We start from the raw sequence: 25,525 nt of genomic DNA, 5'->3' as shown, positions 1-25,525 counted from the left end.
TGATCAGTAAGAGATAATGGAAAGTTTAACTACTCCTTCAACCTCTCCCAAAGTGGTTTTGAAGTAAAGGTGACAGCACTGATTTCTGGGAGATTTACAGGAAAAAACACTAAGGAGGTATTTCATAGGATTCTTATCCTCAATTAATTGAGCACTACAAAGCCATTTTGACTTTCCAGACTGAATCTTACTAATGGTAGGTTGCAGACAGAAACAGAACTGAAACACAGAAAGCTTTTATAGCCTTCAAATTGCTCAGAGACAGGTTAACGCATGGCAAGCTTTTCTAAGTCTGCTACCCCTAGAGGACATCTTCCTGATACGTGTTAAATCCTTAGGACAGAAACTGATGCAAGTATAAAAATAAAGTAATAAGCATAGGAGTATCATCTGAAAATGAACCAAAGAAACATGAATATATAACCAGGTAATTTACACCACTTATATGAAAGAACATTTCCCTCAGCAAAAGAGTGGCATAGGCTTTTCCATCAGGTTGCTTATACGTTTCAGCATTTAGAAAGCAAGTGAAAGCACTGCATAAGTGAGAACGCCATTCAGCTCTATTGTCAGAGTACAATATGAATTGCATATTCAAACCATCTGCTTTTGTGTTGCCCAACTCAGGACCCCTGCGTTACAATGCAAAGCTCAACGTTTGATATTTGGGAGCAGTTCCCGCCAAGACCTACAGAACTCAAGGCGGTGGCCTACCATGATCAAAGACTGGGTATATTCTGAAAGTATTGGTTGCAGCCGTGTTGGTGTAAGGACACACGCAGACAAGGTTCTTTGGCTAAATGTGGGCACATCTACAAGACACTTACTGCACATTAGCCTAATAAGACTGCGCAGTAGTTTGTAACAGCAAAAACCAAGCTAATAGTCTACTGCATTGCATTATTAGCAGGGATCTGATTTTTCTGATTTAAAAAAAAATCCCCAATTTTTGGATTTAAAGAAGTAACCCAGAATCCACATTTTTTTCCTTGATTAAAATGAAACACCACTCTCTACACATCTATATATTAGCACGGAAAAATGCAGTTTTTGGATTACTTTTTTGAATCTGAAAATTGGGTGTGTGGGTTTTTTTAATCGGAGAAAACCAGGATCCCTGGTTATTTGACTAATGCACAGTTAAGCATCACTAAATAACCATGTGCTGGCACTACTGTGCACGAACTCTACTCACTGCGCATTCAGTTAGTACTTCATTAAGGAAGTACTAAGCCAAATGAGCAGTAATTAGGGGTATAGTTTGTAGCCATGTTGGTGTAAGGACATAGGCAGACAGTCTGGTATCTTTTAGTATACTGTTTCCCAACTTTTTCCAGACCAAGGCACACTTACATTAATACATTTTTTTCTGCAGCACGCCTCCTGAGGCATTCTCCATCCTCCATCCTATTATAACTCATTATAGCTCATTACTGTGGCAAAATTCTGCAGCACACTGGATGGGAAAAACTGTTTTATTCGAGCGACTCAAAAACTTCTTCTTCACAAGCTTTTGGATACAAATATCCTTCATCAAGCTGACAAAGCTGCTGCAGTTGGCACGTGCTCTTCCTGGATGGAGCGAATAGTCAAAGAAGCCAGAAGCTGGTATGCATATCGGATGGCCAACACTGACCAAAGCTATTCCAGACTTTTTTCCCCCTGAACATGACATAATGTCATGAATTGTACTGTTCAACCCTTCACAATAAATATCACTCTCCTGGATTGCTTTCAAGAGTCACCGGAAGATGGGCACCGATTCCGGTAGACTCCTGGCCCGTCAGGGAGGGTTGGCAAGCCTGTATGCATGCAAGAAAGCCAGCCAGCAACGATGTACATGGAGGAGTCCGTGGGTGAAAGACACATAGCGCATTCATGTACGTGGAGATCTTTTTAACTAGGTCAACTACATAGTTGGCAAACTTGTTCTTTGCGAGCTTGTGGGCAAAAGCCCCCTTCTTCAGGGTGAGGAATAAGCTGCTGGATGTGGCAAAGCCAACTTGACCACCACAAGAAAACAAGGCTGGACGATGAATCTTTCCCCCATCTTGGGGACAAGATTGGGAGGGTGGGGGCGGAGGGCTATAATAGGCCCGACTCAGACGGGGCTCTGGAGCTTGAGGCCATCTAGCCTCAGTGGAGGGGTGGGGAGAATCGCCTTAGAGCCCCCCTGGCTTCCATAGGGCCCCGCTGCCCGCACGGGCCGCAGCGAAGGGGGAGGGGGCAGCAGGGCGGAGGAGGCACCGCCCCCGCGCTCCGGCCTCCCGTTTGCCGGACGCGCCCCCGGCCGCACTGCGCAGCCGCGCAGGCTCAAAACAGTTTGTTGCAGACGTCGGCGAAGCCGCTTCCGTTTCCAACGCCACATTCCGGCCCCACCTGCCTACGCCGCCGCCCGGCCCCGGCCCGCCCCAGACCGAGCCCGCCCGCGCCGCCATGTCCGCGGAGGGTAAGGGGGGAGCCCTAAGGGTGGGGAGGGGCGGTGGAGAGCGGCACGCGGGTGGGAAACGCTCCCCCATCGTTCGCAACGGCCCGACCCCCAGAACACCCGTCGCCTGAGCCACGCCCACCGCCTCTTCTCCCATTGGCCGACTCCGGCCCACCTCGCCGCTGTCATTGGCTGGCGCGCCCGCCGGTCGTTGTGGCGTCAGGGGCTGAGTGAGGCGGGGAGGGGGCGCGAGGGCAGGGCGTTGTCCTTCCTCCAGCACGGCGGTTGGGAGGGTTGGCGGGTGGCGCCCGTCCCCCCGCGTTGTGGGTGGGTCTGCTGAAGGGTTGGGTAGGGGGAGCAAGCACCGGAGGCCTGCAGTGCCCCTCTGCACGGGGCAACAGAGAGCTAGTGCCTGGGCATGTGCCACCTTGACATGCATTCTCAAGCCTTAGGGAAAGGCATGTGTACACACACCACTTAACACACACTCAAGCCTCAGTGAAAAGTGAGTGAACACCCCCCTGCCCCGGAAACTTGACACACACTCATGCCTCAGGGAAAGGTATGTGTGCCAGGCACACACTTAAGCCTCACAGAAAGGCTTACATTGGTGTCTGGTCCTCCTGGGGTGCAGAGATTTGCACCCTACAGACCTGTGGTTCTCAAAGCTTTTGAGACACAAAGGCCCTCTAATTAGACAAAAGTACCTCCCTGCCCCCATGGACTTGGGGCCCCTGTGGGTAGACTCGCAAGCCCACCCTTGGAAAATGAGAACCTGTTGTTTTCACTTTTTTTTTTTACTACAGAAAAACAATGAGAACTGTTGCCAAGACCTCAGACCCCAGGTGTGAATTTCTGCTTGAGATCTTTGGGTTTAATCATGTGAAGCAAGTTTGTGAATCTAACAGGGCTAACATTGCGTGGTAGTTTGTGGCACCCTGGTTGAGACTCATGGTTAGAGGCTAGCAAAATGGATATGGATATAGATATATCACAGACTTCTGAGAGCTGAAGCTCAATTCATCAGATGCTGCAGCTAACAAAAGCTTGTGAGATATATCTATACACATACAAAGTATGGTGGGCAGTCCCTCGATTTGAGTGTGATTTCTGCCACAGCTCAATGATGGATCGTGAGGTGACTTTAAGAATCCAATTCTTGAGCTATGAGGTCCATCCACAGCAGTTACAGGATAGGAGAGTAGACTGCAGACAACTTCCTCTCTCTTTCCTTCCTCCACCCTCACTTCTCTGCTTTGAGGGCAAGATTCTTTATCTCGAAATGGGCTGTTGCTTGGTTGAGGTTATCAGCCAGCTCCCCCCAACACTTCATGTCAGCATCTGTTGACTTGAGGTCTGCTTTCAATGTGTCTTTGTAGTGTTTCCTCTGGCCACTATGAGATCTCAGGCCATCACTAAGATGGGAGTAGAGCACTTGTTTTGGGAGTCAAGAGTCAGGCATGGTTAGACTATGAGGTGCAAATCTGCCCTATCTTCCACTGGACTTTAGAGTAACACAGCTGACTATGTCTCTCAGCTCTGTTACCTACCAGTACTTCCCTCCCTTCACCTCTGAGAATGAGTGCAGCTTGCCTATAGTCTCATGTGACCTGCCACTGGGATCGTTGTGAATTACATTTTTTTGTGATGAAGTACAAGAGGTCAAATTTACTGTTCAAATGTAGCAACAATCATATATCTGGCATTACTGGCTATAGTCTTCCCTAATGGAGTGAAAACAGGATGTTGTTCAATGACCTTACTACCACATACTTAAAAAGCCAATTAGATTGAGCCAGCATGTTTAGAAAGTGTAGTCTTGTTGCCTACAGAAAGAGGGCCTAAGTGCTGGTCACTGCTTTTTCTTTAGTTTCACTACAGACTCCACCGTTAAAATTCACTTGTGTGTCAAATGTGTGCATAACAAACAAATCTATTTCAGTAGAGTATTTCTGTTGGCCGACAGTTCGGTGTTCTGGGCTGTGGGGCTCCTAGACATTACGGCAATACAAACTCAAGGCAGCATAGACCAGAGGTCAGCAATGTTTTTGGGCGGAGTGCCAAGAACACCCACAACTTCAACTTGTAAGATGTTGATGTGCCGGGGTGGATGGTGGGGGCGCCACAAAGGGCCTGATCCTTGTTGTAGCCATACAGCCTCAGCCCCTTCCCTGCCATCCACCCAGAGGCATGCGTGCCAAGCAAAATGTTTTTGAGTGTCACACTCTGGCACCTGAGCCGAGGGTTGCCTACCATTGGAATAGACAAATATCCCCCTTAAATAGCCAGTTTTGCTGTTCTACTAGTGCTCCACTATGAAACTGGTAGTTCATGACGTACCCAAAATATGGTACACTTCTCAGATATAAAAAGTCTGGATCTAGTTAATTCCTTATTATTAATACATAGCTGCTTAATATTTTTATTCACTATGTGGCTTTTATATCTTAATTAGTTGCAAACAAAATATTTCAGGCAATTTTTTGCTCTAAATACAAAAAGTTCTAGTTCTTTTAGGTTGCACTTATTTACTAGTAGCTAAGTAAGTGCTTTACAAATGCTAATGAACTTACTACAATGCTCCTGTGAAATATGGAGTTATTTCCATTTTATTGATGAGGAACTGAGACAAAGAGTCTAAGGTGTAAGTGTCCACCCACGTGTCATAAGTGTCCACCCATTGTGGGCACCCACTTTGAGATGCATAGGATCTGATTTTTCAGAGGGTTTTTTTTTTTTTTCAATTTAAAAAAAAAATTCTTAAAGCACTGTTCTGTTCATAATTCCTGCTGACTTAGTTGTGAATCATAGTGCTCAGGACTTCTTCGCATCATAGCTTTGATGCATCAAGATCAATCCTTAGAAAAGTAGCACAACTGTGGAAAGGGATCTCAGAGTTGTAGTCGACTCCAAAATTAACATGAGTCGCCAATGTGACGAACTAATAAGTAAAGCTATCTGCACTCTTTCTTGCATAAGTAGGTGCATGACAAACAGGTCTTGGGAGGTGATGCTTCTCCTCTATGTGGCTTTGGTCAGGCCACAGCTGGAGTACTGCATCCAGTTCTGGGTGCCGCACTTCAGGAGGGATGTAGATAACCTGGAAGGGGTTCAGAGAAGAGCTACCCTTCTGGTTAAAGGCCTACAGGAAAAACCATATGAGGACCAATTAAAGAACCTGAATCTTTTCAGCCTCCACAAGAGAAGGCTGAGAGGTGATCTTGTGGCTATCTCCAAACTCATCAGGTGTGGACAGCAGGAAATAGGGGATATGATACTTGCCAGGGCACCCTTCAGGGTAACTAGAAACAATGGCCACAAATTTAGCAAATTTAGATTGGACATCAGGAAAAAATTCCTTACAGTGAGGGTTGTCAAAATATGGACTATGCTTCCAAGGGAGGTGGTACCTTTTGGAGGTATTTAAGAGGAGATTGGACAAGCACCTGGCTGGGGTTATCTGACCTCAGCACTCTTTCCTGCCCAGGGCAGGGAGCTAGACTCGATGATCTAATAGGTCCCTTCCAACCCTAAAATCTATGAAATCTATGAAAATAATACATGTATAATGGCTCTCTGTGAAAGGCCAAGTCACCGACGCATTTTTTAGCACACACGGGACTTCTGTGACAGGGACAGGTACAGAATTCAATACCTGGTATCATTTAACTGCCTCAATTATAAAACCACCTTCTCTTTCTGCAATTCCATGATGTAGCTGTACATACCTTTTCACTTCTGCATCAAAGGGGGAGTGTTCAGCTGATCATGCTTCCATCTGTTGCAACCCCAGAAATATTCCCTGGACAGTTCTATCTTGTGCATCTTCTGCCCAGGCAGGGACTGTTGTGGGGAAAAAAGGATGATAATGGAATTAAAGACTCTCACAATCCATATGCACAAGGCAGCTGAATTACAATTGCACAGGCAACTTAAAATTAGGCAAAGTCCAAATTAAAGTCTTGCATTTCCTGCACATACCATTTATGCATATAATTTAACTTCCTAAGTGGATGATGGTACTGACTCCTTGACTGTTTTACATTGTAACAAATACTGGTTTTTTGCATATCAGTTAAGAGTGCTTACCCAAATTACATTTTTCGTTCAGCCAAGCCCCTGAAGGCACCCTACAGGCATGGCTTAACACATGTGCATGACTGCAGAGAACTTTTAAAATGACCTAGCACGTGAAAAATTAACCCTAGTCAAATGCAGTATTAGATTAAGGCACTCTAAAACAGAATGCCATTGGGAATTTGTGTTCCCCCCAGGGTTAATTTTTTCCACAGAGGAGGGTCTGTCAGCAGGAGGGGTAGGGGGAGCAGCAGCATGGAGCTGATGCTTCTTTGAATGGCTAGAGCTGAGGGCACCCCCCCTTGCCTCACTGCCCCTCCCCCCACCAGCTGGGGCATTGCAGGGAGCCGGCCAGGCTGGTGAGATGAGGGTGCTTTGTTCCCCCCAGCCCCAGCTCTGGCCATTGAAAGTGGCTGACAACTTCATGTTGCTATTTGCTACTTCCCCTCTTCCTTCTACCCCCTCTGACAACCCTGGAGCTAGGGGGGTGGGAAGGAGGGTGGGTGCAGGCAGACTTTACACAAACCCCCCCCCCCCGCGCAAATGTTTGGGGGTGGGGGAGGCTCTAAATCACTGTGCATTATGTAAAGCACCATGATTTTAGAGCAGGCCCCTGAATGTTTGTAGGCACCCTGGGTGCACAAACTACTTAACTGCATAGACAGTCTCTAGGACCAAGATCTACTTTTAATTTTACTCTAATTGTACAATTGGGAAAATGGCCTAGGATCAATTTCAATTTCAAGGCTTCTAAAGCAGCCTTGGGCTGATTAGGATCTATGTGCCAGTTTCAAAGCAGCTATTAGAAGCATGAAACCCTCTGAGACCCAAAGGAAGGAACCTAATGGTGAGAAAGGCTTAGTGTGGGCTGTTCCTTTAGTAAACGATCATTGTTTACACTGAGTTTAAGTAAGTACAAAGCTTTTTGTGTGTGTGTGTGTGGAGTAATCATCCTTTTTTCAGTTTAGGTTTTTCTTAATGTAATTTCTTATGGTTACAAAGCTTCCTACCCCCTCCAAGCAATTTATGTTGTAGAAACTTGGCAAAGGAGTTTTCTTTGAATAGTCACTTTGGAGAGTAGTAATTCTGAAAGCAGTAATTTTGATCTTGTCAGATATAAGCTCTAGTTTAAGATGTCATTACAGTTTAAGAAATTATTCTGAGGCATTCTACTGATGTAGGTAGGCATAATGTTGAACAGCTTGATCTGTAATAAATCATTACAAAGTGGACAGAACTGCATTGTTAAACGCTTTTAACTCTCCCAGAGAGATTCTACACGATGGTGCCTTGCAAAAGCATACTAGAGCTCTTCCAAACCTACGTACTAAAAATGCTGAAGCACCTCCAAAATGAACATGCATGATTTATTAAAATTAAATCAATAATACTGTAATACCAGAAATTCAGAACAGTATAACACATGTCATATGCTAATTTAGATGTAAGCAAGTTAAATGCTGAGTTTCTAGAAAGGAAGTTGTTAACCTGCTTATTAATTGGAATGACTAGATATGCCATTAAAAAACTAAAGGTAAAATGTACTCTCTTTATTAATTTTAACTGTAATATTTAATTTGCTGTTCAGTAAAACCTGAACTCTTTTGTGTTTGGGAAGGAAAAAGGGAAATTATTTTCTCTTGGAGAAGGTACATCCCCAAACCTGAGACTGTGTTTTTCTTAATTTTTGTTTTTATTTTTATTTTGAAAGAGATTAAAAGGAAACCTGAATATTTGTTGTTGTTGTGTGTGTTGGAAGTATTCAATTAGTTACTAAGATTTGTTATCTCCTTTCTTCCAGAAATCTGGATTTAGATCTTGGTTTGATTTGGTGGCTTCATTCTAGTGTTACATTGACATTAATATAAATGGAAGGAAAAGCCTGGCATAATTTTCAGTTTCTACTTAAGAAATACCCACGTGTATTGCATATCCATTGCCTGTTTTCTACGGAGCACCTAGCATAGTATTTGTCTGCAGTGGGCTTGCTATTAGAGAGTGCTGTGTGTCCTTCATGTAAATTAACATTAAAAAAGCCCAAAATATTTTGAAGGAAAAACTTTTTGATGTTTCTTTGGGTAAATACCAGAAATATTCTTTTGTAGAGCAGTTTTTAAATCATGAAAAAGTTTAATTGAATAAGGGTAACATTTTTCTATAAGAATGTGTGACCACAATACTTAAAAAGGAAGCCACCTATATAAACTTTGTTTTCTCTGCAAAGTTGGGATATTGTGTCCCCGCAGTGGACACGTACAATATTTAATAAGTATAGTCATATTTACTTGCATACCACATGCACCTTCTCTCCAAAAATCAGTTCTCCAGATTTGGGGTAGCCCATTTTACTTTTCTGGAATAGAAGCATAGAGTCCCAAAGATAGCTGCTGCTTCTCTCTCGGACACAAAGCAGCAGGCTGCGAGCGGCTACAGCATGAGGTGCTGGCTGTGGGGCAGAGGAAGGGCCTCTTTTCCCCGCACTCAGCCCAACTTGTAACCCACTGCCGCTGCTAGCCTGGGCCCTGTGCCAGCTCTGGGCTCGCCCATCAGGGCTGCGCTGTGGCAGCAGCAACTGTGGAACCCCTCACTTGCCGTGCTGGGCAGTGTTTGCCACTGCCGCCTCTGGGCTGCGCAGCGCACAAGTTCCAGGCAGACAACAGCAGCAAACACTGCCTGGCGCAGCAAGTGAGGGGGCCGCAGCTGCTGCTGTTGTGGCACAGCCCCAACGGGTGAGCCCGGAGCCAGCACAGGTCCCAGGTTGGCTGCAGGGGCAAGTTACAAGCTGGTGCTGAGCATGGGGAAAAGTGGCCCCTCACCTGCCCCGTGGCTGGCACCCCCTGGTGCTGCTGGTCACAGCCCACATGGGGCTGCGTGTGCTTGCTCAGGACAGCCCCGCATGGGCTGCAAGCAGCTGCAGCAGGGAGCACCAACCACAGGGTGGGGGAGGGGCCACTTTTCCCCGGGCTCCTTCCCTGCCCAAAGTCCCTCTCCCTTACCTGAATTTCCAGTGCTGGTGTAGCCACATGGTCCCAGGCCAGAAGCCCCTGCTGGGGCCTCCGGCTAGGGGGGCATGGCCAGGCGGGCCCTGCTGTTGTGGGAGCTTGCTGGGCTTCCCCTGGGTCCTACTGCCATTGGTTCCTGTTGTTTTTGATAGGAACCAAAGACAGATAAATATTAATTTTCAAAATTTTTTTAGGGGCCCGGCGGGCTGGATGGAATGGCCTCACAGACTGCATCCGTCCCATGGGCCGTATTTTGCCCACCCCTGCTGTAGAGCCACTGCATCTTCCCCCATCCAGCCCTATCTGCCAACCCTGCCCCACTCTCTCCCTCACCATGGGGGGGCCTCAGTCCATCCCTCCCCCCACAGACTTTTCTGCAGGAAACTGCTCTCCGCACTGCCTGTATCCCTGGCAACGTGCATGTGGGCATGCACAAACATGGACATGGTGCCTCCTACACCCTGCTCCCCCCAGCCCCAAGCAGCCCCTTGCAGGCTGGAACTCTCCCAGCCTGCGAGGGGAAGCCCACCATTTCCTCTTTTTTTTTCTGGGAATGGAAAACACAGATCACTGCACAACATGGTGAATCTGGGCCAAATGCTGTCCTGGAGTCATGCAGCCCAGGACCGGGACTTGATGTTCCCATTCCGGGACTATCCCATCCAATTAAGGACAGGTGGTCACCGTACATACAACTGCTAATGGCATGTCACCCAAATACAAGGTCTCTCCTGTTGCCCAGGAACTCCATGGGCCCCCAGTCTCATAATTAGATCTTTACTTCAGTCAGTATTTCTCATTATTGGTAGGAGTTCATGATGCAATTAACATGCCAGGAGGGTTAAAGACACTTGAGTTTTATTTAGAGAAGTGCAAAAACAGCAGAAATAGTAATTCACTCTAAAATAGGAAAGGAGTGTACCCCATTATTAATTCTTCTCTGTGAAGTAAAACTGCTGTGATTAACTAAATGAATGCTTGGGAGAAATGGTGACATTATCGTGACAGTCTATGCTGAATTTTCAAAATATATTTACATTTATTTGGGAATACTTGCCATTGCTAAGTGTCTTCCTAATTGAATAGTTCTGGTAACTTAGGGAGTGCTACATTTTAGTTTGCCAGCAAAGGTCCAAATTGCTGATGGAATTTCAGAGAGACGAAGTACTATTTTTAATTGAGCAAGCTTCCTCAATTCCTTTTAAGTAAATCTTGTTAATTGTGAATTATCTGTATCATTTGTTTTTAAAACCACTTCTAATACAAAATGTGAATAGATAATAGAATATTTCCTAAAAGAAATGTGAACATCTTCCCTCTTTTATGCACCTCTGTGCAGAGGAACAATTATTTTATTGGCATCAACCATCAATCAAAACAGGATATCAGCATTTTGCTTCTTGTAATTATACAAGTTTTAAAACAAGCTGACTTTTTCTGTTCCATATCAAAATTCCATAATCTAAACTCTAGAAAGCACCCATGCTGCTGTCTTAGGGTATATTTGCACTTTAAACTTGTGGATCATCTAATATAGATACATAAAATCTGCTGCAATAACTTATCTACGTGCTGCATTGTAATCCTGAGATAAGGCACTTTGCTGCTTATCTTAGTGACCACCCAGCACACCAGTTTTGAAATTGGTGTTTGGCCTTCTGGTTAGCTGTCCCATGACACATTGCTCTGCTGCTGGGCAGTGGAATTCTGGGACTGAGGGGGAAACTAAGCAATTCACTTGATTCATCTGATTTTATAACTTTGGCTGTTGTGAGCCAACCAGTTCCGTTTTCAAAGCTATATCAGGGAGGTGGAGCATGTTTGCAAGCTGTGATTACTGGTAGAGCTACAATTGAGGCACTTACTGTGGGGGTGTACACTGTTACCAAGAAGAGTTGATTCTCCTCTTCCCTTCCACGTGGGAAGAGTCAGCAATACTTACACAGGCAGTCAGTAATGTTTGCATATTTGGGGTTCCCAAACTGTAGTGGAGTCATACTAACCCCACCCTCCCAGACCCCCGTCCTGCAGGCGCACACACGAGGTCCCAGACTTCATCATCAGAAAGGGCTATATCTCCATGGTTCATCAAGGCCTTATGGATTATTGCTATGCCAATATTTATGTAGGGTGGTCTGCAGATGTCAATCAACAGTGTTACTGGACTGTTATACACTGGTTTTTGCAATAAATGCTTGCTCCCGTGGTTACTATAGACCAGTGATTCCCAGCCTGAAGCATGTCTTGATTTTTTCAGTGCCATTAGATATTAGAACAGAAAGCGTGGTGGGATTTTTCCAGTGTTCTGTGTTGGCTGAACAATTCCTACTCAAGTCTGGCTTTGCAGTCTTAGAATAACACTTGTATGTAATTGTCATGCTATTGTGTTAACATTTTTGACAGTGTAGTTAAAGATGCTAGTGCATGCCTATCATAATAGAACTGAAAGTGTTAAGCTAAGCAGTTTTGAAAATAGCACCCAAAATGCTGTGGTCAGCTTCCTCCTTTATCACTTAAAAATGTAAAGCATGTTTTGGAAACTAATTTCATACTTAACCACTTATATTGTTCAGTTTATATTGTATTAAATTGTCACCTTATTCTTACCATGCCAGTTGCTGAAAATATGCTACTTCCCTGGGACTGGTATGCAGAATTTTATCCTGTTTTATTTCTTTCTCTTCCTGTATGTGCTTTTAGATTATGTTTCTGTGAGTGTTGAGGATGATGTTGAAGCTGTGATAATTGAAAATTCTGAAATGGAAGATGCAGAAAATGAACTGTCCACACAAAACTGCTTGTCTGTGGAACAAAATTCTCAAGTTAACAGTGATGATCGCTACATGACTCAGCTTGCATATGGTAATTAAAATTAATTTCTTCTGCCCTGAAAGTTAATGTCCACAGTCTTCTAACAGCATGTGGTTAATGATTACTGTATCTTTACCCCTCTTATATGCCCCATTCCTTTTTCTGAGCTCTGTGTCCTATTTTTTTTAAGATCTCTGCATGGTGGTAATTAATAGTTTGACTGATTTGGCATAAATGATCCCAGAAAAAAAATTGGCTACCAAGTAGAGAGAGCCTGAACTAAAATGGTTGGGATAATTTATTGGGAACAGTGAGGGGATAATGAAAATTTTAGTATATATCTTTCATATATATCGTTTAGTATACGATTCCTTTAAACGGTATCGTCAGGTATATGTAGTTTTGCCTATTGTGAACTCTGGACCAGGGAAGAACTGAGCTGTAGTCTTTCAAAGATTTTGCTTGCTTACTCTTAGATATAATACGCTTATAATGATTGTTGGGTGGTGTGTATAAGTGGTTACCTTTGTTGGGTGTGTGCATCAAAGTATTTTCAAAAGCAAAATACCTGCTTTACTTGGGAAATGGACAAAGAAAAAGAGTGTTCTAAACATTCCTAAACATTAATATCTATAGCAATTCTTGTTGGATTGTTCTTCAGATCTTAGCCAGTTACTAGGTTTTATAACACTCATGAAATTTGAACAACTTACTCTTTGCTTGCTAGTAAAGTTTACTTTTGGTTTTGTACAATTTCTATATTGAGTTTTTTTTTTATTCTCTGTCACAAACCTGTCCATGGGGTGCCCAAAGAGCCCCAGGTTTCCCCCTGTTGTTCTGCTGTTTGTCCCAAGGAACAGGCCAAGGTTTACCCTGGGACAATTCCTTATCTCCACAAGCTTCAGCTTCACTGCCCTTATATTGGACCCCACAGTAGGGCTGTGCAAAATTTCATCGGCTGTTTCATTTCGATGCTGTTTTGACGCATTTCGAGCTCAAAACAGCAAAATCAAAACAAAGCGAAGGGCTTTGAAACAGCCTCAAAATGAAAAAAGGGCAGTTGAAACGTTTCAAAAGTTTCTAAATGTTTTGAAGCTGCAGCTGGGTTTGCCTTTAGGGAAACAGAAAGCAAGGAGAGGGAGGGGGAAGAAAGGGAAAGGACTGCTCTCATATTGATTGCGACTGTTTGGCTGCATGAGATGCTACTGTGCTGCTTACTGAATTATCACTTGTTGTCACTTAAAGTGGTAGACCACTCTAATCTGGCTACAGCTTTGCCCCCTCCCAGGGCCATTACTGTTTTCAGAAATCAGCCCTCCTGCTGATCCTGCCAGCCTGACTACTGGTGATCTGGACTGAGATAATCCAAAATCCCTGGACTATCTACTAGATAACTCTTAAATATGTTCAAGCCAGCCCCCAGAATCAGCAGTGTATCCAAACAGTGCTCATACATCCTTGGAGTTTTCTAGATAATCGCCCATTTCTCTGAGATGCCTTTGCTACTGAGGGGTTGATTCTTCTATTACAAGCAGACAGTACCTTGGATGGTCCTCCCAACAACAGCCCCTTCTGCCTCTGTTTGAGAATGGCAGCTGTTCTTGTCCTAGTAACGCAATGGCAAGAGATGTTTAGCTGTTTTACCTACTACCTTTTCCTCAAGTATGCATCCCTGCGTTGCTTTGACTAAGTCGCATCTAAAATCATGAAGATATATGTAGACAGCATAATATAATCCATATAGTAAACACATCAAAAATGGACACAGCATAATATTAGATTTTCAATGAAAGCATGCATGCCACATCAGTAAAACAAACACAAGAAAACCTGCATGACATCCCACAAACACTGAAAAATATGGTAGGGTTTGTGACAACTTCACCCTAGTTATGTGTGTGTTGTGTGCATGTTTGTTTGTTTTTTAAATAAAGCAGAACAAACATACTAGAACGTTATATTTGTAAACCTGTATTATAGACATGGCAGTCCAAGTTTCTGAAGATAATTTAACTATTATTTCAGAACCAACTGAAGAAATATAGTGAACGTTTTGTGAGCCCAACAAAGTGGTGCACAAATAGCCTTCTTATTTTTAAATGACAGTGGAGTAAGATTTTTTTTCTCTTTTAAAGAGTTTTGTTCAAGTAAGATTTGGCAGCTATTACCATTGATTAGCATTTCCTCCTGTAAGAATTTGTTTTTGCTCATCATAACTATATAGAAGGTAACCATTTGGACTGAAAATATTCATGCTTTTTCTCTGGCATAAGCTGATGTATTATACATACATTTTCAGCATATGTGGCTGAGCCATTTTCAAGATGGATTGTCTGTGGGGCTCAATCTATGAACTACTACTACTTGTCATTTGGGATTATCAGTGATGTTGCTGCTGTTCTTGTTGGATGTTATTGATGTGTTCCCAGTGTTGAAGTTTCAAGAACTGCAGTGTTAACAAGTTGGAGCCAAAAGATTCCCAAACCAATCTTGTCTTAAAGAATGACCACAGGCTTGGTTTGGTAGCAAAGTACTGGCCAGAGTTATTGTCTATGGGCCAAGCCCTAACATGTTTTGGCCTAACAAATGCATCAGACCAGGAATTAAGGCATTTATGCCTGTGACATGGTAGTTGGTACAATGCTACACCCACTTCCCCAGGCCACTGCAAAATTCCCCTGCCCCCTAATTCTCCTGTTATACAATGATCATACCAAAGTACGTGTCATTCCATTTGTATCTTGAATGTTGCAAACTATCCTTGTACCATGGGCTTGTTTCACATTGCAACCTGGGTGTTCCTGTTCCAGGCTTATCATCCTGGTACTGCACTATCCTACATTGTACCATAATCTCTCCCTCCCATCTCTTGGTAAAAATGCACATCCAGCTCACATGCCAAGTTTTGTTTATGTGAAAAGTTCATGCATTGGTCAGAATTCCTGGTAAGGCCTACTCTGATCAATGTTTTGGCAAACCTTTGTGTAAGCAACATATGTTAATCAATGCTCCAACAAGGCATACATTACACTTAGATAAGAAAATTCATCTGCACATGCAAATGCAACCACTGCGCTTACACGGATGACTCAAGAATAGCTGGCCACTCCAGACGTGTCTCTTCAAAATAAAATCTTAGCCTCTTCCTCTGGATGTCTAGCTATCAGATTAAGTACAACAGGAGTAAAACAGATTGATTCATTTCCCTCCCCGCAAAAGCTTCCTCAACATCACTGGGCACAGCATCACCATTTTAGCTGTCATTTGTGCCTGTATCTTAGGCATCCTTTTTTATGTGACCCTCTTTTTAGGTCTTCATGTCTCAGAGAGTTTTTCAGCATAGCATTTCTAAAGCAACATTCCTCTCTGTCCACACTGCTGAAATTTATGTCCAGCTGTCATCTCACATCTCAATTACTGCAACTCTCTCCTCTTCTCTTGGCAAATAAAATTTGGCCCCCTACGTCTGTTCAGAGCACCATTAGATAATTTTCCTTGCACAGCACTTTGACCACATTTTCTTTCTTTGGGCTCCTGCACATATTACATGCTGTTAACTTGTTAATTGTGGCATAAATGGCAAGGGTGCTGTAAGTGCACCCAATCTGAGGTACAATGAATGGCAAACCAGCCATAAAAATGTTCCATGTGTAGACCATTTTAATGGGTGGTTTGCACAGTGCCTTAAACTGAACATGGCATGCCTAGGACTGTCCCAGGGCCAAGGCTGACAATCAGCTGATTTTTGGTCTCAGCCCCAGAAATGCACAGGGATCTCATGTTAGCTTTCAACTTGCAAGTGCAAGGTGAGCCTGGGATCATGATGCTGGATCCCCCTACACTGGCAAGAGGAAAGGGAATTTAGATTTGAGCCCTGATTCCAAAACTGCACCTTCTGCCATGCATGTCTGGCATAGCAGAAGGTACATTTGTTGGGACTGAGGCTCAGATCCCATGGCACCTTTAAATGAACATGTGCTGGGGGAAGCATGTTTTGATCTCTACTCCTCCCCATCTCAGTATCCTGAATATCAGTTACACATTTTTACTTTTGGTGTCTTTCATCATCTGTCTCCACCCTGTGTGTCATCTCTCAATTATTACTGTGGTGTTAAGACTCTCCTTCAGTTGAGCTATGATGTCATCCTCCCTTGTCCATTTGTTAGATTTTTCAAACAAGCAACTTCTGTGTTTTCTCTCATGCTGTCATGTGGAGGAGCTCCCCATAAACATTCACAAAGCTCCTTAAAATTCTCCTCTGCCTTGATGTGCGCAAAAAACTTCACAATAGTTCACCTGCTCTACTGATATTGTTGCCTGTCTTGCTCAGGAAGACAATTATTTCTCTGTACTTCCCCCAATGTCAGTTTACCTCCATCTCTGATCACTTGTTTAACACTTAAATTGTTTTGGAGCCTGGACCATTTTTTTGTTCTGTGTTTCTACAATGCCTAACATAATGGGAACTAGCTCTATGACTACAACTCACAGGCTCTACAGTAATGCTGGTATTTAATGATACTTACATTTGAGAGAGAGAAGTAATTCTGCTAATGTTATTTTCCCTTCACCTGTTTCTTTTAAAAGTTTCTTCTTGAAAAACCTCCTGTACTTTTATGGTTTGAGGCAGTAACTTGAAATTTGGCAGGGAAAAAGTCTGAGAAGCACAGATGTACCTTTCATTGTTTCCATGAAAACCATTTTAAGATTTAGTGGAGTTGTAAATGGAATTGCCATTTGTATGTGTTCAGTAGATCTTGCTCTGAAGTTTCCAGAAAAATGCTTTCCCTGGGCAGTCTTAGCCCTAGCATATGTTTTTTTGAGCTCTTGGCTTTGCAATCTTAGTATAGCACTTGTATGTAATTGTCATGCTATTGTGTTAACATTTTTGACAGTGTAGTTAAAGATGCAAGTGCATGCCCATCGTAATAGAACTGATTTAGGACTTAGATCTTAAGTTGTAATAGTGGAAGTAGTGGCAGAATAAAGAGGTGATGTACTTTCTCACTGTGTGTGAGTTGAGTTTCAGTAGGTTTGGCAAATGCTGTAGCCTCTGTGTATGAGAGAGAAAAGTCTGAGTTTTTGTTTTTGTTTGTTCATTTGTTTTTAATGCTTCAGTTAAAGTCCATCCATGTAAGTTTAAATATGTTTCTGGATAATACAGAGTAGTTTCCCAAGATTTGTGGAAATGGGCAAAAGCGACTTGGACACCTCACCCTCCAGTCTTGCTGCATGTATCATTATTATTATTAAAGCAATAGCACCTAAGGATCCCAGTGAGGTCAGGGCCTAGGCACTATACAAACCCATGAAGAAAATCTGTACCAAAGATATTCCAGTCTAAGTACAAGATATGAAACAATATGTAGACTAGTGGGAAGAACCCAAGTTTACAGTAGTATGACCAAGAGAGTTTTCCTTCTAAGAAAAAATGCAGCTTAGTCGGAGAGTTTCTGTAGAATAAAACATAGCATCCAGTCTCACAAGAACTACCCTTTACTGGGTCAGATTTTAAATCCATCTTGGCCAGTGTCCTATGTCATGCAGTGGCAGAGTGGATGCTGCAAGAGAGAATGAACAGGGTATGACCAGGGTTTTTTCCACTGTTCTTCTCCCACTTGCAGCCTCCAGCATTTAGGATCTAGGAAGATCTGGTTTAGATGCTGTACCCTTAACTTCTACGCTCAATAGCTACTGATGCACTTTTCCTTCAAGAATTTGTCCAGTCCCTTTTTCTGAATCTAGCTCTGTTGTCAGCTTCCACAACATCTTGTGGCAATGAGTTCCACACTTCAGTTGCACAGTGTGCAAAAATGCACTTATTTTTGTTAGCTTTAAACTTACAACCTATTAGTTTTATTTTATGACCCCTAGTTCTTGTATTGTGAGAAACAGTAAAAAATACATCCCTATTTACTTTTTCTTCACCATTTAGTATTCTGTAAACCCTTTTTATTATGTCCCCCCTCAAATGTCTGTTTTATATACTGAATAGGCCTAGCCTTTTAAGTTTCTCCTCATATGCAAGCCCCTCTAAACCACTCTTAATTAGGGCTGTGTGAAATGGCTGTGTTTTGATTCAGTTTTGGATTCGGCCATTTCAGAGGACAGCGATCCGTTTTGGTGTTTTGGATCACTGTCCTGTTTCATTTCGGCCGAATCTGTTCAGGAGATTCGTTAATTTCCTCCAAATCTATTTTGAATGGGCTGCAAGGGAAGCTTTGTACAGCCCTGGCTAGCCGGGTGGGCCTTGGGGCTGAGGGTTGCAGGGCCTCAGTGGGGAACAGGTTGGGGATGGGACTAACTCATCTGGGGCAGGGCTGCTGCCCTCCATGCAGGTGAGGAAACCCCCGCATGGATCTCTGATTCCTGTTATGCCGGGTTGCGAGGCAGGGGAGCAGCACAGAGCAGCGAGCAAGCCTGCTGGTCCCTGCCACGCAACTCTGCTTCACAAGGAGCAGAGATCTGTGCTGGGGGTCCCCTTGCCACTGCTGCCCGCTCCATGCTGCCCTGGCAATGTTGGGCTGCATGGGGCAGGCAGTGGCGGGGAGAAGACTCCAGTGTGGCTCTCTGTTCCCTGTGGAGCCAGGTCGTGCAGCAGGGATCAGCATTGCCCTGTCACAACTTGGTGGCAGCCTGTAAGTATATCAGGGACATACACCGAGGCTTGGGGGAGCATCTATTCACCAAAGCTTCTCAGGATAAGAAATAATGGGCATAAACTGATTGAAGATCACTTCAGGCTAGACATAAGGAAAAACTTCTTTACAAGCTGAGTGCTTGGAACAGACTCCTCCCAGTGGTTGTACAGTCATCCACACTGGTGATCTTCAAAAAACATCTTGATGCCCATTTTGCTGGGGTCATCTGATCCCAGCAGTCTTTCCTGCCTAAGTGCAGGGCCCAGCGATTTGTAAGATCCTTTCCAGCCCCTAACAACTATGAACCTATGAATTTCATCTGCCATTTAGTTGCCCATTTGCTCAATAGTGCTGCTTCTTTCCATAGTTCCTCGCAGTCTGTCTTGGTCTTTACCACTTAAATAATTTGGTGTCATCTGCAAATTTGACTACCATGCTACTCACCCCCTTTTCAAGATGATTTATGAATATGTTAAACTGATCCTAATAGAGATCTCTGGAGGGATCCTACCATTCACTCCTTTCCATCCAGAAAACTGACCATTTATACTCATTGTTTTCTACCTTTTGGCAAATTTCTAATCTACAAAAGGACCTTACCTGTAATCTCATGACTGTCTAACTTTATTCAGAGCCTCTGATACAAGGAACTTGTCAAAGATTTTTTTGGAAATCCAGATATACTACGATCCACTTGCTTATGGGCACAATCAAAGAACTCTAGTAGGTTGCTAAGGCATGATTTCCCCATGACAAAACCATGCTAATTCCTCCCCAGTACATCATGTCCATCCATATGTTTCATAGATTCATAGATGGTTAGGGGCTGGAAGGGACCTTGCAAATCATCGGGTCCATCCCCCCCGCTCTAGGCAGGAAGACAACTGAGGTTAGGTGACCCCAGTGAGGTAACTGTCCAGTTTCCTCTTCAAAACCTCCAGGGTAGGTGACTGCACCACCTCTGGAGTGAGTTTATTCCACAGTCTGGGCACCCTGACTATGAAGGAGTTTTTCCTGGTATTGAGCCTGAAGTGGCCTTCCAGGTGGTTTTATCCATTGGTCCTGGTCTTCCTCAGAGGTGCTGAACAATTCTTTTTTATTATTATTGTTTCTACCAGTTTTCCAGGCACAAAAGATAGACTCACTGGTCTGCAGTTTCCTTGGTTCCCTGTAGAGCCTTTTATAAATATGGAGTCACATTGGTCCTCTGGAACGAAAGCTGTTAGCGGTAGGTTGCCTACTACAGTTAGGAATTTGACGATTTCTGATCTGAGCTCCTTCAGCACCTTAGGTGGAAAGCGAGCAAGTCCTGGTGATTTCCTTTTGTTTAGTTTATCAGTTTCTTTCACAACCTCATCTATTGAAATCTCAGTTTGGGTCAGCTCCACTGACTTGTCTGTACCGAGGAAGAGATCTGGTGAGGGAATTTGCCTAATGACTTCCACCATGAAGACAGATGTAAAGAATGCATTTAGTTGCTCAGCAATGGCCCTGTTATCCTTTAGCACACCTTGGATACCATGATCATCCAAGGGCCCAATTGACTCCCTGGTAGATCTTTGACTTCTAATGTACCTAAAGAAAGTTTTATTGTCACTTTTTTATGTATCTAGCAAATTTCTGTTCAAAGTGGAAGTTTGCCAATATAGTACTGATGTATGCAGTTAAATAAATGCATAACAACAAAAACATTAATCTAAAAACAGGACTTGCATTTGAAGTCTTGAGTCCTGGAGGCAAGGACCATGTCTTAGTTTACATTATAGGAGTTCTGTCACACTGTAATGTGGCTGTGCTACTGGAGCCAGGCCTTCTGATGTGAATGTAGATCTTCTAGAAGTGGTTTTTCAGCCATCAGCTATACCAACTCCCCCGAGTGACAACACCCTTCTGACAGAAGCTGCATTCTGCCAGCAGAAATGCTTCCGCACTGAGGTTTCTGGCTGTAGAATTTGGTCAGCCAAAGATAGTCTTTTGATGCCCCTAACCAACCTATTTCTACTGGCTGAACTTTACAGTGTAACAAGTCTTAGGGCCATGTCTGTCTTTGCACAGCCCAGTAGAAACAAACACACATGCACACACCCCCCTCCCAAAAACTAACAAACAATTAGGAAAGGGAAAAATGAAAATAAAGTAAAAAAAGATAATGTGAGCTTATAGCACATGGTAAAAAAACTTAAATTCTGATTTCCAATTTTTTCCTTTAAAAGTTTGAAATAATGTCAGAGTGAAATGCAACAGGTAAATGAGCTGGGTTTTGCTGAAGGTTTAGACGGAAGAAAGTTTTAAATTAAATTTAATTCAGTACAAATAGTAGAGGGTAAATAATTGGTGTCAGGTAATCTATGAACAAAAAATCTTACATGGCTGTGATGTTTAAACATAAATGACTGTGCATGTTTTCCTTGTAAAGGTCTAATTCAGTGAAAGGAGCTTGTTAACATATTTTCTTATACCCGATTTTTCAGGTGGTGAAGGTTTGTCAGTACTGAGTGAACCAGTGGTGTCACAAATGAGCCATTCTGCAAGTGTGGAGAGAGAGAGTCACAACCCAGAACAAGTAGACTTTGTTTATGTGCATAATAAAAGACGACGACTTGTCCCCTCTCCCTTGGGAAATAGCACAGTAAGTATGTACCAACAAACACTTATTTCTCCTTCAGGTAAATTGTACAGCCCTAGATGTACCTAACAATGATGGAGTCCTGTTGAGCTGGGCACTATATGTTCACGTACCAATAGCTTGTCTGTTTAGGGAAGTAACTCAAAATAACAGTTCTAGAATTAGTTTTTCTGCACTTACACTGTAGTAATTGCCTCTGTGCAGTTTGGGTTGGTCCCCTTTGACTTTAACATGAAATATGGGCTTGCCTATCTGGGAACACTCAGGAAAGTTAACTGAAATTAGCAGAGTTAAATAGAATTTATATAAACTGGTTTAAATGCTCATATTTACTCATTTCCAATTGATTTTCCTGTCTCTCCAGATACATAAGCCCTAAAAACAATTGCATACTTATTAGTGTGAACTAACTATTGTATTTAAGTGTCACTACTTTGTTTATTTTACAGCAGCTTCATTGTCTAGATAAAGCCTACTATATATAATTGTTATATATGCTTTAAAATATTAACAATTGAGGTAATCTTCCAGTATCAAAACAGGGTGCTGAGCTACTTTTGAATTTTGCCAGTCTTGCAAAGCACATATTTTTTTTTTTATATGAGTAGCAAGATAAATTTGACTAATATGAAAAACACTAAACACAAAATTCATAGTTTATTGCTGGGCAAGAAAGCTGCTTACTCTGTGCATTTTTAGCATTCTTCACTGAGAGATTAGTGGCTTTTCTTTTAAAGAATTTTGTCCAGATGGTGGCACTGTTGATTTTTATCTACAGGCAGTTTTCAAAGGACAAGAATACAATATTACTTTGTGATTGCTTCCACAGTTCTACATGTAATCCTGTATCTACTGCTTTACTTGAAACGGGCTTTCCACAACAGAAATCAGACCTTAGCTCTTTGTTTTTCATCTATTTAAACAGCTTTTATTTAAAAATACTAAGAATATTTTGGCTTTCACTTTTCACACACAGTTTAAAACTGTACAACCTGATAACTTCTCCTAACTACAGTAGATAACATTGTTTTTCCAAAGAAAAATAACAACATTTCATGAAGCCCTGAATTTCTACAGAAAAAGCAGCTGTTGGAGCTGTCCCACCACACCCGTGTCTGGTTTAGTAACTAGCTAGATACCTCAACTGTATAGAAACCTTCTATATTCCAGGATCACAAGGACATGAATACCATGTGGAATTTACCCATGTCTAAAGGAGCTTATCTGTATGCAGAGTGGCACTTGCTTGAAACAGTTGTATGATTTATAAATCTATTTATTTAACTGGTACAAAAATGTAAATAGTTATTGTGTGTGATAGACTCTTAAATTGATAGGAGCCTTGTTTTATATATTTGTATGGTCCTTAGTACATTGGAGCTCTGGCCTCTAGGTACTACCAAACAGCTGCTTTGATTATATTTATCATTTGGATGTATTGGTAAGATTTTAAACTAAACCAAAATACGATTCTCTTAGACCAGAATATATGTTTATAATAGGTTTGCACTGGATTTAACAAGGGGTATAGACATACTTTCATCGGTATCAAAGGATATCAGTAGAGCTGTTGTGGCATAATTCATACAGCTGCATGATTGTGTAGCAATAGAAGTGTGACAGAACCATTTCACCTTTGCCTCTGAAAGAATCAGAGTTAAAGTTGGAGTGATTTAGCTAACATTGCATGTCTATACCCCTTGTTAAATCCAGTACCAACCTAACTTGCAGATGCTGAATTGTAACAGGTGCTGTGGTCTTCCAGCCACTATCTCCCTTTGGCCTTTTAAAGGCTAAAATGTATGTTTGTTCACACCCTAATATGATTAAAAACTGATTTAAATTTAACCAATTTACTTATGGTTATTTAAGGCACTAGTAGGAAAAGATGTTTAGTTTTAGTTTTGGGAGAGGGGGTTACCATGGACAATAGAAAGATTTAAATTAAATGTGTTTTAAAATATTTTAATTGAAAATATTCCTGTAATAGTGCCTTGTTAGTATTGTGTTACTATATGAGAACCTGAAAGTGATATTGAATAGGAACTGTCTGCCAACAAATTGAAATGGACTAGTCCATCTGTTTGTAGGTGAAATGAATGAAAAAAGTAAATAAATATTTTAATATATGAAAGGTGATGTGGATTTTGTTTTACTTCTTAATTTTAATGTAATGTTGTTAATAAAATATAAAAAGATATATATGTCTTTTTTTTTTTAATATTCACAATCCCTATAAAGGAAAACTGATGTGCCAGTGTACATGTTTAAATTGTTGATTGATAAAAGAACAGATGCATTTAGCAGAATCTGCAGTGACTTGCATCGCTGATGTGTTGGGTCAGTACTTTGGATTCCTGAAAGATGCACAGTTCAGCTGGACTGCTTTGTGCCCTGCCATTTGTTACTGCTTTTTATTTTAATGTTCCTCAATATTTTTCCCCAGATGAGAGCCAGGGAAGCAGAATATGAAGATGGTGGCAGTGTCATTTATGAATATGAACCAGATTATGAATGTGTAAGTCATTTTTTTATAGGCTGTTTGACAGACTTAAAAATTGCTGCTTTATAGGGGAAGGTCGTAAGGGTGGTGTTTTCTCTTTGTATGTTGATTGCTACAAAAAATCATGATTTCAAGTTTGAATTTAGTTTGGTTTTTTTTGTTTGTTTGTTATATATGAAACAGGGAAGTATTATGTCTGAAGCTTCTTACGCAAGAGATCAGCAGAAAACCCTTATGGATGTCCTCAACTGTTGTCAGGTATCATGTTTTCTTCCTTGAATTAATTTATAAACTTCTCTGAAACATTAGTTGAAATTATGATTACAAACCTCTCCCTGATATACGCCATGGTAGCATTGATTTGTAACTTCACAACATTCAGTTTTTCACTTAGCCATGATACTTTGATTTATTTTTGCTCAAATAACTTGAACGTGCCCTTTAAAAATTCAATACTAAGGCACATATAATGTATAGCTGATTGATTTATTATGAAGGACCACAAGGTAATGGGTAATATTTGGCTACCATATGTATGCATAGCTTTTGAAAGTATCTGATCGTCACTCTTACAGTATTAGCTAACTCATAATTCTGTTATTTATGTTGTATTGGAGAATCGGTTGTTTATTTTCTGTATCAGTAATATGTAAGCTGAGTAAGTGTACCACCAAAATTTAAATATATCCCTTCTTCACATAGGTGAGCATTAATGAGACTAAACTTGAAAGTAGAGACCTCTCCTTTTTCAGTGACTGTTGATTTAGTATTAGTTAAGGTCTTTTATGCCTAATCATATGTCCAGAGCTTCAGAGCTCATCATACAATTCTTTTAACACCAAATTAAGGTTTTAAAGCACCTTATTATGCTGAGGTATTTCAAAGTTCTTTTCCGTCTTGTTTCGTCTAATATATATATTACCAAAGGCCACCTCTATGTTACAAGTATCACACAATTAACTGGTTAATTGCACAATTACCCAGAGACCTGCTAAACATACAAAATAGCTATCACATGATAAAAAGCTCCAACCAGCTATAAAATTAGACCTCAAAAATGTGTCCTGGCTTCATAGCTATTGAGCGAATTTGCTATCGAGCTTTAATTTGCTTGTGCAGCAGGGTCTTCCCTGCAGCAGGGAGCCTATCAGCTGACAGGGCTCCTAGCCACATGGGTGCATGTGACTTCCAAGGCCATGGGAGTCATGGCTGCTGTGACTTCCAAGGCATGAAATCCCCAGGCCCACACTGGGCTCTTGGTCCTGTCTGAGTCTCATGCATAGCTGGGACAGAGAATCCCTCAGCTGACAGGGCTTTGTGTCCTAATGCATGGCCCCTACAGCTGGGAGCCCCCTTTGCTCTATCAGCAAAGGAGGCTTCAACCATGGGTGCCTGCTTTCTCCCAATGCAGGGAAGCCCAGGAACAGGCTCCCCCTA

General features: G+C 42.2%; 1 protein-coding gene across 2 annotated transcripts in view; it reads left to right on the top strand.

Annotated features, from left to right (window-relative positions):
- BEND2 (BEN domain containing 2) overlaps window positions 1-25,525 on the top strand; it is a 51,754-nt gene that overhangs the window by 1,638 nt on the left and 24,591 nt on the right. Inside the window, exons 1-5 of one of the 2 annotated variants that reach the window (XM_019529250.1) lie at window positions 1,379-2,449; window positions 12,208-12,369; window positions 21,431-21,588; window positions 24,032-24,103; window positions 24,272-24,346. In XM_019529250.1, the coding sequence (XP_019384795.1) occupies window positions 2,437-2,449; window positions 12,208-12,369; window positions 21,431-21,588; window positions 24,032-24,103; window positions 24,272-24,346 (480 nt within the window). In that variant the 5' untranslated portion in view covers window positions 1,379-2,436. Of the gene's footprint in view, window positions 1-1,378; window positions 2,450-12,207; window positions 12,370-21,430; window positions 21,589-24,031; window positions 24,104-24,271; window positions 24,347-25,525 lie in introns of those variants that run through there. The other variant, XM_019529251.1, reaches the window with a different exon arrangement.

This window comes from Crocodylus porosus, unplaced genomic scaffold (genome assembly GCF_001723895.1).
Source record: "Crocodylus porosus isolate Cpor-Errol unplaced genomic scaffold, CroPor_comp1, whole genome shotgun sequence".
Taxonomy (NCBI): Eukaryota; Metazoa; Chordata; order Crocodylia; family Crocodylidae; genus Crocodylus; species Crocodylus porosus.
The sequence above is the reverse complement of the archived record's forward strand: the minus strand, read 5'-3'. Positions and strand labels throughout refer to the sequence as shown.